Below are 14,216 nucleotides of genomic sequence, written 5' to 3' on the forward strand. Positions count from 1 at the left end.
TGAGGGCACTGAACGTTAAGGGGCCGTCTCCCTGGTTCTTCCAATCCTGGTGCCAGGGGGATTAAAAGTTAGATTTCTTTGTCACGCAACCTACGGTACCTTATATGACCATCTCCACAGGTATGATTACACTGCTCCACCCAACACCTGTATAGAGACGTTAGCAGTTCTGAGGGGTCAGAACTGCTGACAGATTCCCTGTAGACGTTAGCAGTTCTGAGGGGTCAGAAATGCTGACAGATTACCTGTAATGAACAATATTGGGTATGCAATGTATTTAAAATTATTTAGTTAAAACTTTCTAGAGCTAGAGAAGGTTGATGATTTGAGGCCTGTGCATACAGATCTACACTTTGTAGACAAGTTATATTAATACATTGTCTAAATCTTTTTTTCCAGGCTCTGCTATGTGGGCTATGTGCAATGTGTCCAGAAAATCCACTGCAGTTTTTGGAGGAGAAGATCAAGGAGATGTTGGAGAAGGGTCATCATTCTCTAATATGGTACTACTATAATGACGATAAATAATACACTATTGTAGTGACGGTCATTCTCATACATATTAGCGCACTGTCAGGAAGCCATCGCTGAGTCCCAAGTTATTTTACATATTCAGTGAGCAACCATTCTCTACCACAATATACAAGATACTCCTGCCTCCATATGTGGTGTAACACATCTAAAGGAACATCTGATGTACATTCACACAACCGTATGGATTTTGCTAAATAAATGACGTCCGTGTGATGTCCATGTTGCATCCGATTTTTTTTTTTTGCGGACCCATTGACTTCAATGGATTTGTGAACTGCATTTTGCAGTCAAGTATAGGACATGATCCATCTTTTGCAGAACACATACAGATGCGGAAAGCATGTGGATGTCATCCGCATCCGTATTTCCTTTCCACAAACAATAGAACCTGCCCTGTCCTTGGCCTCAGATGCATATCACAGACCCATTGAAGTCAATGGGTCCTCAAAAAAATCAGATGCCACACAGACACCATTCATATTTTGCTGATACACGTTCTGCAGACTGCAAAATATATATGAATGTGTAAATGTACCCTAAGACCAGCTTCACATGTCAGTATTTTACATCAGTGTCTGGAAGCCAAAACCAGGAGTATAGTGAACACATTTGTACCTCTTCTGATGTCACAGTAGCTTACCTGACTAAAACCCACTTATGATGTCACTGTAACTTGCTTCTATGAAACAGTTGTGATGTCACAGTAGTTACCTGACACAAACACACTTTTATTGTGATAACAGTCTACCTGATGGAACCGCTGTGTGAAGTCACAGTATATTATCTGTCTGATACCCACTTGTTGATGTCACAATTGTTTCACTAACTAAACCCCACTTGTGATGTCACAGTAGCTTACCTGCCTGAAACAGTTGTGATGTCACAGCAATTACCTGACACAAACACACTAATAGTATTGTCACACTAGCTCACCTGATGGAAACACTTTGTGAGGTCACAGTGTATTTCCTGCCTGAAACCCACTTGCTGATGTCACAGTTGTTCAACTAACTAAACCCCAATTTTGATGTCACAGTAGATTATTTGACTGGAGAAGTCGTGATGTCACAGTAGATTATTTGACTGGAGAAGTTGTGATGTCACAGTAGATTATTTGACTGGAGCAGTTGTGATGTCACAGTAGATTATTTGACTGGAGAAGTTGTGATGTCACAGTAGACTATTTGACTGTAGAAGTTGTGATGTCACAGTAGATTATTTGACTGGAGCAGTTGTGATGTCACAGTAGTTACCTGATGGAAAGACATTTATGATGTCACAGTAGATTATTTGACTGGAGAAGTTGTGATGTCACAGTAGATTATTTGACTGGAGCAGTTGTGATGTCACAGTAGATTATTTGACTGGAGCAGTTGTGATGTCACAGTAGATTATTTGACTGGAGCAGTTGTGATGTCACAGTAGATTATTTGACTGGAGCAGTTGTGATGTCACAGTAGACTATTTGACTGTAGAAGTTGTGATGTCACAGTAGATTATTTGACTGGAGCAGTTGTGATGTCACAGTAGACTATTTGACTGGAGCAGTTGTGATGTCACAGTAGATTATTTGACTGGAGCAGTTGTGATGTCACAGTATATTATTTGACTAGAGCAGTTGTGATGTCACAGTAGATTATTTGACTGGAGCAGTTGTGATGTCACAGTAGACTATTTGACTGTAGAAGTTGTGATGTCACAGTAGATTATTTGACTGGAGCAGTTGTGATGTCACAGTAGACTATTTGACTGGAGCAGTTGTGATGTCACAGTAGATTATTTGACTGGAGCAGTTGTGATGTCACAGTAGTTACCTGATGGAAAGACATTTATGATGTCACTGCAGATTACCTTCTTACCAGAGACAAACACAGCTGTGATGTCATAGCAGTTAACTCGACGGAAACCCACTTGTGATCCTAGACACTACTCGCAGAAAAGCTGCATTTAAAAAATGCTGTGTGACATCCCCCTTCGGACTGCGGACTGCAAAATATATATGATTGTGTAAATGTACCCTAAGACCAGCTTCACATGTCAGTATTTTACATCAGTGTCTGGAAGCCAAAACCAGGAGTATAGTGAACACATTTGTACCTCTTCTGATGTCACAGTAGCTTACCTGACTAAAACCCACTTAAGATGTCACTGTAACTTGCTTCTATGAAACAGTTGTGATGTCACAGTAGTTACCTGACACAAACACACTTTTATTGTGATAACAGTCTACCTGATGGAACCGCTGTGTGAAGTCACAGTATATTATCTGTCTGATACCCACTTGTTGATGTCACAATTGTTTCACTAACTAAACCCCACTTGTGATGTCACAGTAGCTTACCTGCCTGAAAAAATTGTGATGTCACAGCAATTACCTGACTCAAACACACTAATAGTATTGTCACACTAGCTCACCTGATGGAAACACTTTGTGAGGTCACAGTGTATTTCCTGCCTGAAACCCACTTGCTGATGTCACAGTTGTTCAACTAACTAAACCCCAATTTTGATGTCACAGTAGATTATTTGACTGGAGAAGTCGTGATGTCACAGTAGATTATTTGACTGGAGAAGTTGTGATGTCACAGTAGATTATTTGACTGGAGCAGTTGTGATGTCACAGTAGATTATTTGACTGGAGCAGTTGTGATGTCACAGTAGACTATTTGACTGTAGAAGTTGTGATGTCACAGTAGATTATTTGACTGGAGCAGTTGTGATGTCACAGTAGACTATTTGACTGGAGCAGTTGTGATGTCACAGTAGATTATTTGACTGGAGCAGTTGTGATGTCACAGTAGATTATTTGACTGGAGCAGTTGTGATGTCACAGTAGATTATTTGACTGGAGCAGTTGTGATGTCACAGTAGACTATTTGACTGTAGAAGTTGTGATGTCACAGTAGATTATTTGACTGGAGCAGTTGTGATGTCACAGTAGACTATTTGACTGTAGAAGTTGTGATGTCACAGTAGATTATTTGACTGGAGCAGTTGTGATGTCACAGTAGACTATTTGACTGGAGCAGTTGTGATGTCACAGTAGATTATTTGACTGGAGCAGTTGTGATGTCACAGTAGACTATTTGACTGTAGAAGTTGTGATGTCACAGTAGATTATTTGACTGGAGCAGTTGTGATGTCACAGTAGATTATTTGACTGGAGCAGTTGTGATGTCACAGTAGATTATTTGACTGGAGCAGTTGTGATGTCACAGTAGATTATTTGACTGGAGCAGTTTCGATGTCACAGTAGATTATTTGACTGGAGCAGTTGTGATGTCACAGTAGACTATTTGACTGTAGAAGTTGTGATGTCACAGTAGATTATTTGACTGGAGCAGTTGTGATGTCACAGTAGACTATTTGACTGTAGAAGTTGTGATGTCACAGTAGATTATTTGACTGGAGCAGTTGTGATGTCACAGTAGACTATTTGACTGGAGCAGTTGTGATGTCACAGTAGATTATTTGACTGGAGCAGTTGTGATGTCACAGTAGTTACCTGATGGAAAGACATTTATGATGTCACTGCAGATTACCTTCTTACCAGAGACAAACACAGCTGTGATGTCATAGCAGTTAACTCGACTGAAACCCACTTGTGATCCTAGACACTACTCGCAGAAAAGCTGCATTTAAAAAATGCTGTGTGACATCCCCCTTCGGCGGATGTCACAGCTTTTTGTGGCGGTTTTTCATGCCGTTTTCTTTTTAGCCAGAAGTGGGTTAGAAGTGAATGAGAAATATGAAGGAAGGACTTCTCCTCCCTGCTAGATCTACTTTTGGCTGTGCTTTAAAATCTGCCTTAAAAACAAAAGAACTGCCACAAAAGGTTGTGTGGGACATGACCCTTAGGCCTCTTGCACACGGCCGTTGTGTGGCCGTTCCGTGCATTGGGGACTGCAATTTGCGCTCTCCAATGCACGGGCCCCATCCATGCGGCAGCCGCAACGGATCCAGACCCATCTGAAGTCAATGGGTCCTCAAAAAAATCAGATGCCACACAGACACCATTCATATTTTGCTGATACACGTTCTGCGGACTGCAAAATATATATGATTGTGTAAATGTACCCTAAGACCAGCTTCACATGTCAGTATTTTACATCAGTGTCTGGAAGACAAAACCAGGAGTATAGTGAACACATTTGTACCTCTTCTCATGTCACAGTAGCTTACCTGACTAAAACCCACTTATGATGTCACTGTAACTTGCTTCTATGAAACAGTTGTGATGTCACAGTAGTTACCTGACACAAACACACTTTTATTGTGATAACAGTCTACCTGATGGAACCGCTGTGTGAAGTCACAGTATATTATCTGTCTGATACCCACTTGTTGATGTCACAATTGTTTCACTAACTAAACCCCACTTGTGATGTCACAGTAGCTTACCTGCCTGAAACAGTTGTGATGTCACAGCAATTACCTGACACAAACACACTAATAGTATTGTCACACTAGCTCACCTGATGGAAACACTTTGTGAGGTCACAGTGTATTTCCTGCCTGAAACCCACTTGCTGATGTCACAGTTGTTCAACTAACTAAACCCCAATTTTGATGTCACAGTAGATTATTTGACTGGAGAAGTCGTGATGTCACAGTAGATTATTTGACTGGAGAAGTTGTGATGTCACAGTAGATTATTTGACTGGAGCAGTTGTGATGTCACAGTAGATTAATTGACTGGAGAAGTTGTGATGTCACAGTAGACTATTTGACTGTAGAAGTTGTGATGTCACAGTAGATTATTTGACTGGAGCAGTTGTGATGTCACATTAGTTACCTGATGGAAAGACATTTATGATGTCACAGTAGATAATTTGACTGGAGAAGTTGTGATGTCACAGTAGATTATTTGACTGGAGCAGTTGTGATGTCACAGTAGATTATTTGACTGGAGCAGTTGTGATGTCACAGTAGATTATTTGACTGGAGCAGTTGTGATGTCACAGTAGACTATTTGACTGTAGAAGTTGTGATGTCACAGTAGATTATTTGACTGGAGCAGTTGTGATGTCACTGTAGGCTATTTGACTGGAGCAGTTGTGATGTCACAGTAGATTATTTGACTGGAGCAGTTGTGATGTCACAGTAGATTATTTGACTGGAGCAGTTGTGATGTCACAGTAGATTATTTGACTGGAGCAGTTGTGATGTCACAGTAGACTATTTTACTGTAGAAGTTGTGATGTCACAGTAGATTATTTGACTGGAGCAGTTGTGATGTCACAGTAGACTATTTGACTGTAGAAGTTGTGATGTCACAGTAGATTATTTGACTGGAGCAGTTGTGATGTCACAGTAGACTATTTGACTGGAGCAGTTGTGATGTCACAGTAGATTATTTGACTGGAGCAGTTGTGATGTCACAGTAGATTATTTGACTGGAGCAGTTGTGATGTCACAGTAGATTATTTGACTGGAGAAGTTGTGATGTCACAGTAGACTATTTGACTGTAGAAGTTGTGATGTCACAGTAGATTATTTGACTGGAGCAGTTGTGATGTCACAGTAGTTACCTGATGGAAAGACATTTATGATGTCACAGTAGATTATTTGACTGGAGAAGTTGTGATGTCACAGTAGATTATTTGACTGGAGCAGTTATGATGTCACAGTAGATTATTTGACTGGAGCAGTTGTGATGTCACAGTAGATTATTTGACTGGAGCAGTTGTGATGTCACAGTAGACTATTTGACTGTAGAAGTTGTGATGTCACAGTAGATTATTTGACTGGAGCAGTTGTGATGTCACAGTAGACTATTTGACTGGAGCAGTTGTGATGTCAAAGTAGATTATTTGACTGGAGCAGTTGTGATGTCACAGTAGATTATTTGACTGGAGCAGTTGTGATGTCACAGTAGATTATTTGACTGGAGCAGTTGTGATGTCACAGTAGACTATTTGACTGTAGAAGTTGTGATGTCACAGTAGAATATTTGACTGGAGCAGTTGTGATGTCACAGTAGACTATTTGACTGTAGAAGTTGTGATGTCACAGTAGATTATTTGACTGGAGCAGTTGTGATGTCACAGTAGACTATTTGACTGGAGCAGTTGTGATGTCACAGTAGATTATTTGACTGGAGCAGTTGTGATGTCACAGTAGATTATTTGACTGGAGCAGTTGTGATGTCACAGTAGATTATTTGACTGGAGCAGTTGTGATGTGACAGTAGATTATTTGACTGGAGAAGTTGTGATGTCACAGTAGACTATTTGACTGTAGAAGTTGTGATGTCACAGTAGATTATTTGACTGGAGCAGTTGTGATGTCACAGTAGTTACCTGATGGAAAGACATTTATGATGTCACAGTAGATTATTTGACTGGAGAAGTTGTGATGTCACACTAGATTATTTGACTGGAGCAGTTGTGATGTCACAGTAGATTATTTGACTGGAGCAGTTGTGATGTCACAGTAGATTATTTGACTGGAGCAGTTGTGATGTCACAGTAGACTATTTGACTGTAGAAGTTGTGATGTCACAGTAGATTATTTGACTGGAGCAGTTGTGATGTCACAGTAGACTATTTGACTGGAGCAGTTGTGATGTCACAGTAGATTATTTGACTGGAGAAGTTGTGATGTCACAGTAGATTATTTGACTGGAGCAGTTGTGATGTCACAGTAGATTATTTGACTGGAGCAGTTGTGATGTCACAGTAGACTATTTGACTGTAGAAGTTGTGATGTCACAGTAGATTATTTGACTGGAGCAGTTGTGATGTCACAGTAGACTATTTGACTGTAGAAGTTGTGATGTCACAGTAGATTATTTGACTGGAGCAGTTGTGATGTCACAGTAGACTATTTGACTGGAGCAGTTGTGATGTCACAGTAGATTATTTGACTGGAGCAGTTGTGATGTCACAGTAGACTATTTGACTGTAGAAGTTGTGATGTCACAGTAGATTATTTGACTGGAGCAGTTGTGATGCCACAGTAGATTATTTGACTGGAGCAGTTGTGATGTCACAGTAGATTATTTGACTGGAGCAGTTGTGATGTCACAGTAGATTATTTGACTGGAGCAGTTGTGATGTCACAGTAGATTATTTGACTGGAGCAGTTGTGATGTCACAGTAGACTATTTGACTGTAGAAGTTGTGATGTCACAGTAGATTATTTGACTGGAGCAGTTGTGATGTCACAGTAAACTATTTGACTGTAGAAGTTGCGATGTCACAGTAGATTATTTGACTGGAGCAGTTGTGATGTCACAGTAGACTATTTGACTGGAGCAGTTGTGATGTCACAGTAGACTATTTGACTGGAGCAGTTGTGATGTCACAGTAGTTACCTGATGGAAAGACATTTATGATGTCACTGCAGATTACCTTCTTACCAGAGACAAACACAGCTGTGATGTCATAGCAGTTAACTCGACTGAAACCCACTTGTGATCCTAGACACTACTCGCAGAAAAGCTGCATTTAAAAAATGCTGTGTGACATCCCCCTTCGGCGGATGTCACAGCTTTTTGTGGCGGTTTTTCATGCCGTTTTCTTTTTAGCCAGAAGTGGGTTAGAAGTGAATGAGAAATATGAAGGAAGGACTTCTCCTCCCTGCTAGATCTACTTTTGGCTGTGCTTTAAAATCTGCCTTAAAAACAAAAGAACTGCCACAAAAGGTTGTGTGGGACATGACCCTTAGGCCTCTTGCACACGGCCGTTGTGTGGCCGTTCCGTGCATTGGGGACTGCAATTTGCGCTCTCCAATGCACGGGCCCCATCCATGCGGCAGCCGCAACGGATCCAGACCCATCTGAAGTCAATGGGTCCTCAAAAAAATCAGATGCCACACAGACACCATTCATATTTTGCTGATACACGTTCTGCGGACTGCAAAATATATATGATTGTGTAAATGTACCCTAAGACCAGCTTCACATGTCAGTATTTTACATCAGTGTCTGGAAGCCAAAACCAGCAGTATAGTGAACACATTTGTACCTCTTCTGATGTCACAGTAGCTTACCTGACTAAAACCCACTTATGATGTCACTGTAACTTGCTTCTATGAAACAGTTGTGATGTCACAGTAGTTACCTGACACAAACACACTTTTATTGTGATAACAGTCTACCTGATGGAACCGCTGTGTGAAGTCACAGTATATTATCTGTCTGATACCCACTTGTTGATGTCACAATTGTTTCACTAACTAAACCCCACTTGTGATGTCACAGTAGCTTACCTGCCTGAAACAGTTGTGATGTCACAGCAATTACCTGACACAAACACACTAATAGTATTGTCACACTAGCTCACCTGATGGAAACACTTTGTGAGGTCACAGTGTATTTCCTGCCTGAAACCCACTTGCTGATGTCACAGTTGTTCAACTAACTAAACCCCAATTTTGATGTCACAGTAGATTATTTGACTGGAGAAGTCGTGATGTCACAGTAGATTATTTGACTGGAGAAGTTGTGATGTCACAGTAGATTATTTGACTGGAGCAGTTGTGATGTCACAGTAGATTATTTGACTGGAGAAGTTGTGATGTCACAGTAGACTATTTGACTGTAGAAGTTGTGATGTCACAGTAGATTATTTGACTGGAGCAGTTGTGATGTCACATTAGTTACCTGATGGAAAGACATTTATGATGTCACAGTAGATTATTTGACTGGAGAAGTTGTGATGTCACAGTAGGTTATTTGACTGGAGCAGTTGTGATGTCACAGTAGATTATTTGACTGGAGCAGTTGTGATGTCACAGCAGATTATTTGACTGGAGCAGTTGTGATGTCACAGTAGACTATTTGACTGTAGAAGTTGTGATGTCACAGTAGATTATTTGACTGGAGCAGTTGTGATGTCACAGTAGACTATTTGACTGGAACAGTTGTGATGTCACAGTAGACTATTTGACTGGAGCAGTTGTGATGTCACAGTAGATTATTTGACTGGAGCTGTTGTGATGTCACAGTAGATTATTTGACTGGAGCAGTTGTGATGTCACAGTAGACTATTTGACTGTAGAAGTTGTGATGTCACAGTAGATTATTTGACTGGAGCAGTTGTGATGTCACAGTAGATTATTTGACTGGAGCAGTTGTGATGTCACAGTAGACTATTTGACTGTAGAAGTTGTGATGTCACAGTAGATTATTTGACTGGAGCAGTTGTGATGTCACAGTAGACTTTTCGACTGTAGAAATTGTGATGTCACAGTAGATTATTTGACTGGAGCAGTTGTGATGTCACAGTAGACTATTTGACTGTAGAAGTTGTGATGTCACAGTAGATTATTTGACTGGAGCAGTTGTGATGTCACATTAGTTACCTGATGGAAAGACATTTATGATGTCACAGTAGATTATTTGACTGGAGAAGTTGTGATGTCACAGTAGGTTATTTGACTGGAGCAGTTGTGATGTCACAGTAGATTATTTGACTGGAGCAGTTGTGATGTCACAGTAGATTATTTGACTGGAGCAGTTGTGATGTCACAGTAGACTATTTGACTGTAGAAGTTGTGATGTCACAGTAGATTATTTGACTGGAGCAGTTGTGATGTCACAGTAGACTATTTGACTGGAACAGTTGTGATGTCACAGTAGATTATTTGACTGGAGCAGTTGTGATGTCACAGTAGATTATTTGACTGGAGCTGTTGTGATGTCACAGTAGATTATTTGACTGGAGCAGTTGTGATGTCACAGTAGACTATTTGACTGTAGAAGTTGTGATGTCACAGTAGATTATTTGACTGGAGCAGTTGTGATGTCACAGTAGACTATTTGACTGTAGAAGTTGTGATGTCACAGTAGATTATTTGACTGGAGCAGTTGTGATGTCACAGTAGACTATTTGACTGTTGAAATTGTGATGTCACAGTAGATTATTTGACTGGAGCAGTTGTGATGTCACAGTAGACTATTTGACTGGAGCAGTTGTGATGTCACAGTAGATTATTTGACTGGAGCAGTTGTGATGTCACAGTAGATTATTTGACTGGAGCAGTTGTGATGTCACAGTAGATTATTTGACTGGAGAAGTTGTGATGTCACAGTAGATTATTTGACTGGAGCAGTTGTGATGTCACAGTAGATTATTTGACTGGAGAAGTTGTGATGTCACAGTAGACTATTTGACTGTAGAAGTTGTGATGTCACAGTAGATTATTTGACTGGAGCAGTTGTGATGTCACAGTAGTTACCTGATGGAAAGACATTTATGATGTCACAGTAGATTATTTGACTGGAGAAGTTGTGATGTCACACTAGATTATTTGACTGGAGCAGTTGTGATGTCACAGTAGATTATTTGACTGGAGCAGTTGTGATGTCACAGTAGATTATTTGACTGGAGCAGTTGTGATGTCACAGTAGACTATTTGACTGTAGAAGTTGTGATGTCACAGTAGATTATTTGACTGGAGCAGTTGTGATGTCACAGTAGACTATTTGACTGGAGCAGTTGTGATGTCACAGTAGATTATTTGACTGGAGCAGTTGTGATGTCACAGTAGACTATTTGACTGTAGAAGTTGTGATGTCACAGTAGATTATTTGACTGGAGCAGTTGTGATGTCACAGTAGATTATTTGACTGGAGCAGTTGTGATGTCTCAGTAGACTATTTGACTGGAGCTGTTGTGATGTCACAGTAGACTATTTGACTGTAGAAGTTGTGATGTCACAGTAGATTATTTGACTGGAGCAGTTGTGATGTCACAGTAGACTATTTGACTGTAGAAGTTGTGATGTCACAGTAGATTATTTGACTGGAGCAGTTGTGATGTCACAGTAGATTATTTGATTGGAGCAGTTGTGATGTCACAGTAGTTACCTGATGGAAAGACATTTATGATGTCACTGCAGATTACCTTCTTACCAGAGACAAACACAGCTGTGATGTCATAGCAGTTAACTCGACTGAAACCCACTTGTGATCCTAGACACTACTCGCAGAAAAGCTGCATTTAAAAAATGCTGTGTGACATCCCCCTTCGGCGGATGTCACAGCTTTTTGTGGCGGTTTTTCATGCCGTTTTCTTTTTAGCCAGAAGTGGGTTAGAAGTGAATGAGAAATATGAAGGAAGGACTTCTCCTCCCTGCTAGATCTACTTTTGGCTGTGCTTTAAAATCTGCCTTAAAAACAAAAGAACTGCCACAAAAGGTTGTGTGGGACATGACCCTTAGGCCTCTTGCACACGGCCGTTGTGTGGTCTTTCCGTGCATTGGGGACTGCAATTTGCTCTCCAATGCTCGGGCCCCATCCATGCGGCAGCCGCAACGGATCCAGACCCATTCAACATGAATGGGTCCGTGATCCTTACGCACCTTAAAAAATAGAACAAGTTCTATTTTTTTGCGGTGCAGAGGTACGGACAGAAACACAACGGGGAGCACACGGCCGGGGCCCGCATATTGCGGACCTGCTGCATGAGACCTTAGAGTTCTTATATTCAAGGGACCCACATCTATAAATGGGCAGTTTCACAGCCAGACGAACCCCATTGAAATCAATGGGCCGTTTTTAACAGACGCATTAGGTCTCTGTCTTGTCTAGATTCAGACTGATCTTCTTGAGCAAACAAATTGTCCAAATAGAGGGTAATGCAATAAAGAGGAGAAAACAAAGCATGGTGCATGTTAAACTTACTGAACAGGCTCTTTACCATACTAAGACTACATGCACATGTACATGCAAATCCGTCCTTTCCATTCTTCTGCGCCTATAATGGAGCAGAAGAACGGAAAGGTTGAATGCTGATATGAACTCAGCTTAGGGCTCATGCACACGGCAGTTGTGCGGCCGTTCTGTGCATTAGGGACTGCAATTTGCGGTCCCCAATGCACAGGAAACATCCGTGCGGCGGCCGGGACGGATTGAGACCCATTCAATTTGAATGGGTCCGTGATCCATCCACACCGTAAAAAAATAGAACATATTCCGGTGCCTGTCTATTGCGGGCCGCAATACGGCCACGGCCGGGTAACGGCCATGAGCATGAGGCCCCAAGGCTACATTCACATGACCGTATGTGTTTTGCGTTTTGTTTGGTCTGCAAAACACTGACCCCCAAAAAATACGGATGATGTCCTTTTTTTTGTGGACCCATTGAAATAAGTGGGTCCTCATCCAATCTAGAAAAAAAAAAACGGAACAGACATGGAAACAAAATACGTTTGTGTGCATGTAGTCTTAGGCCTCATGCACACAAAGTATTTTCTTTCCTCGTCCGTTCCTTTTTTTTTATTTCAGACCTATCATTTTGATTGGTCTGCAAAAAAACAAAAACGGAAGTTACCCTTTGTGCATTCTGTTTCCGTATTACCGTTACTCAAAAAAATAGAACATGTCCTATTCTTGTCCGCATTATGGACAAGGATAGGACTGTTCTATTAGGGGCCGGCTGTTCTGTTCCGCAAAATACGGAATGCACACGGATGTCATCTGTATTTTTTGCGGATCTGTGTTTTGCGGACCGCAAAATGCATACGGTCGTGTGCGTGAGCACTTAATCTGTTTTTAATATCCGTTTTGCATCAACTGATAAATTTAATTGGCTTTTTTTTTTAACCCCAAACCCTGCAGTGCCGTAAGTATATATATATAATGCCCCTCTGTAGTACCAGTGTCTGTAATGCCCCCATTGTGCCCCCTGTATGTAAGATGCCCCCATATATGTAATGCCCCCAGATCGCACATACCCTCACCCCACCCACAATAGTGCCAGCATATTTAAAAAACTAAAATACTCCCCACTTGCAGTCCAGGAACACTCGCTCGGCACTGTCGGGCTGACGCTTCCATTACATGATGTGACATTACGATGCTAGTAAGCGTTCCGTTGCATGCAAGTGGATGAAGTGGATGTATTTTATTTTTATTTTGACCCCTGAAAGGCCCTTTTTTACACAGTGTACCTGTTTTTACGAATCCCAAAATAATGATGTCGTTTCTGTAAATACCTTTGTTTCCAAAAGGACAAATGAATTATCGGGGTGATACGTTAAAGGGGTTGTGTCACTTCAGCAAATGGCATTTATCATGTAGAGAAAGGTAATACAAGGCACTTACTAATGTATTGTGATTGTCCATATTGCTTTCTTTGCTGGATACGAATAGTGTATAATGTGATGGAAAAATTAATCCAGCCAGCAAAGGAAGCAATATGGACAATCACAATACATTAGTGTCTTGTATTAAATTTTTCTCTGCATGATAAATGCCATTTGCTTTAAGGCCTGAGACACCCGAGCGAGTTCAATGCACAGTGTGTATCAGTGAGAGGTCTCTTTCTGACCTCCCCTCCTCTTACAGGAATGCACTGCATTAGGCTACATTCACACGTCCGCAAAATGTGTCCGCATCCGTTACGCAATTTTGCGAAACGGGTGCGGACCCATTCATTCTCTATGGGGACGGAATGGATGCGGACAGCACACAGTGTGCTGTCTGCAGCCGCAATTGCGGAGCGCGGCCCCGATTTTGGGTCCGCAGCCCCGCAAAAAGATAGAGCATGTCCTATTCTTGTCCGCAGCTTGCGGACAAGAATAGGCATTTCTATGGGGGTGCCGGGCTGGTGTGTTGCGAACCCGCAATTTGCGGGTCCGCAACACACCACGGACGTGTGAATGCAGCCTTATACTGATTTATAATGCTGTGTATCCCTTAGGCCTCATACACACGACCGTATTTTGTTTCC

At 41.3% G+C, this 14,216-nt stretch overlaps 1 protein-coding gene across 1 annotated transcript in view; it reads left to right on the forward strand.

Annotated features, from left to right (window-relative positions):
• FBXL13 (F-box and leucine rich repeat protein 13) overlaps nt 1–14,216 on the forward strand; it is a 223,045-nt gene that overhangs the window by 8,636 nt on the left and 200,193 nt on the right. The window contains exon 2 of the mRNA XM_040412981.1: nt 400–503. Coding sequence (XP_040268915.1) covers nt 400–503 — 104 coding nt within the window. The remainder of the gene's footprint in view (nt 1–399; nt 504–14,216) is intronic.

The sequence above is a fragment of the Bufo bufo genome, chromosome 1, assembly GCF_905171765.1.
Source record: "Bufo bufo chromosome 1, aBufBuf1.1, whole genome shotgun sequence".
Classification (NCBI taxonomy): Eukaryota; Metazoa; Chordata; class Amphibia; order Anura; family Bufonidae; genus Bufo; species Bufo bufo.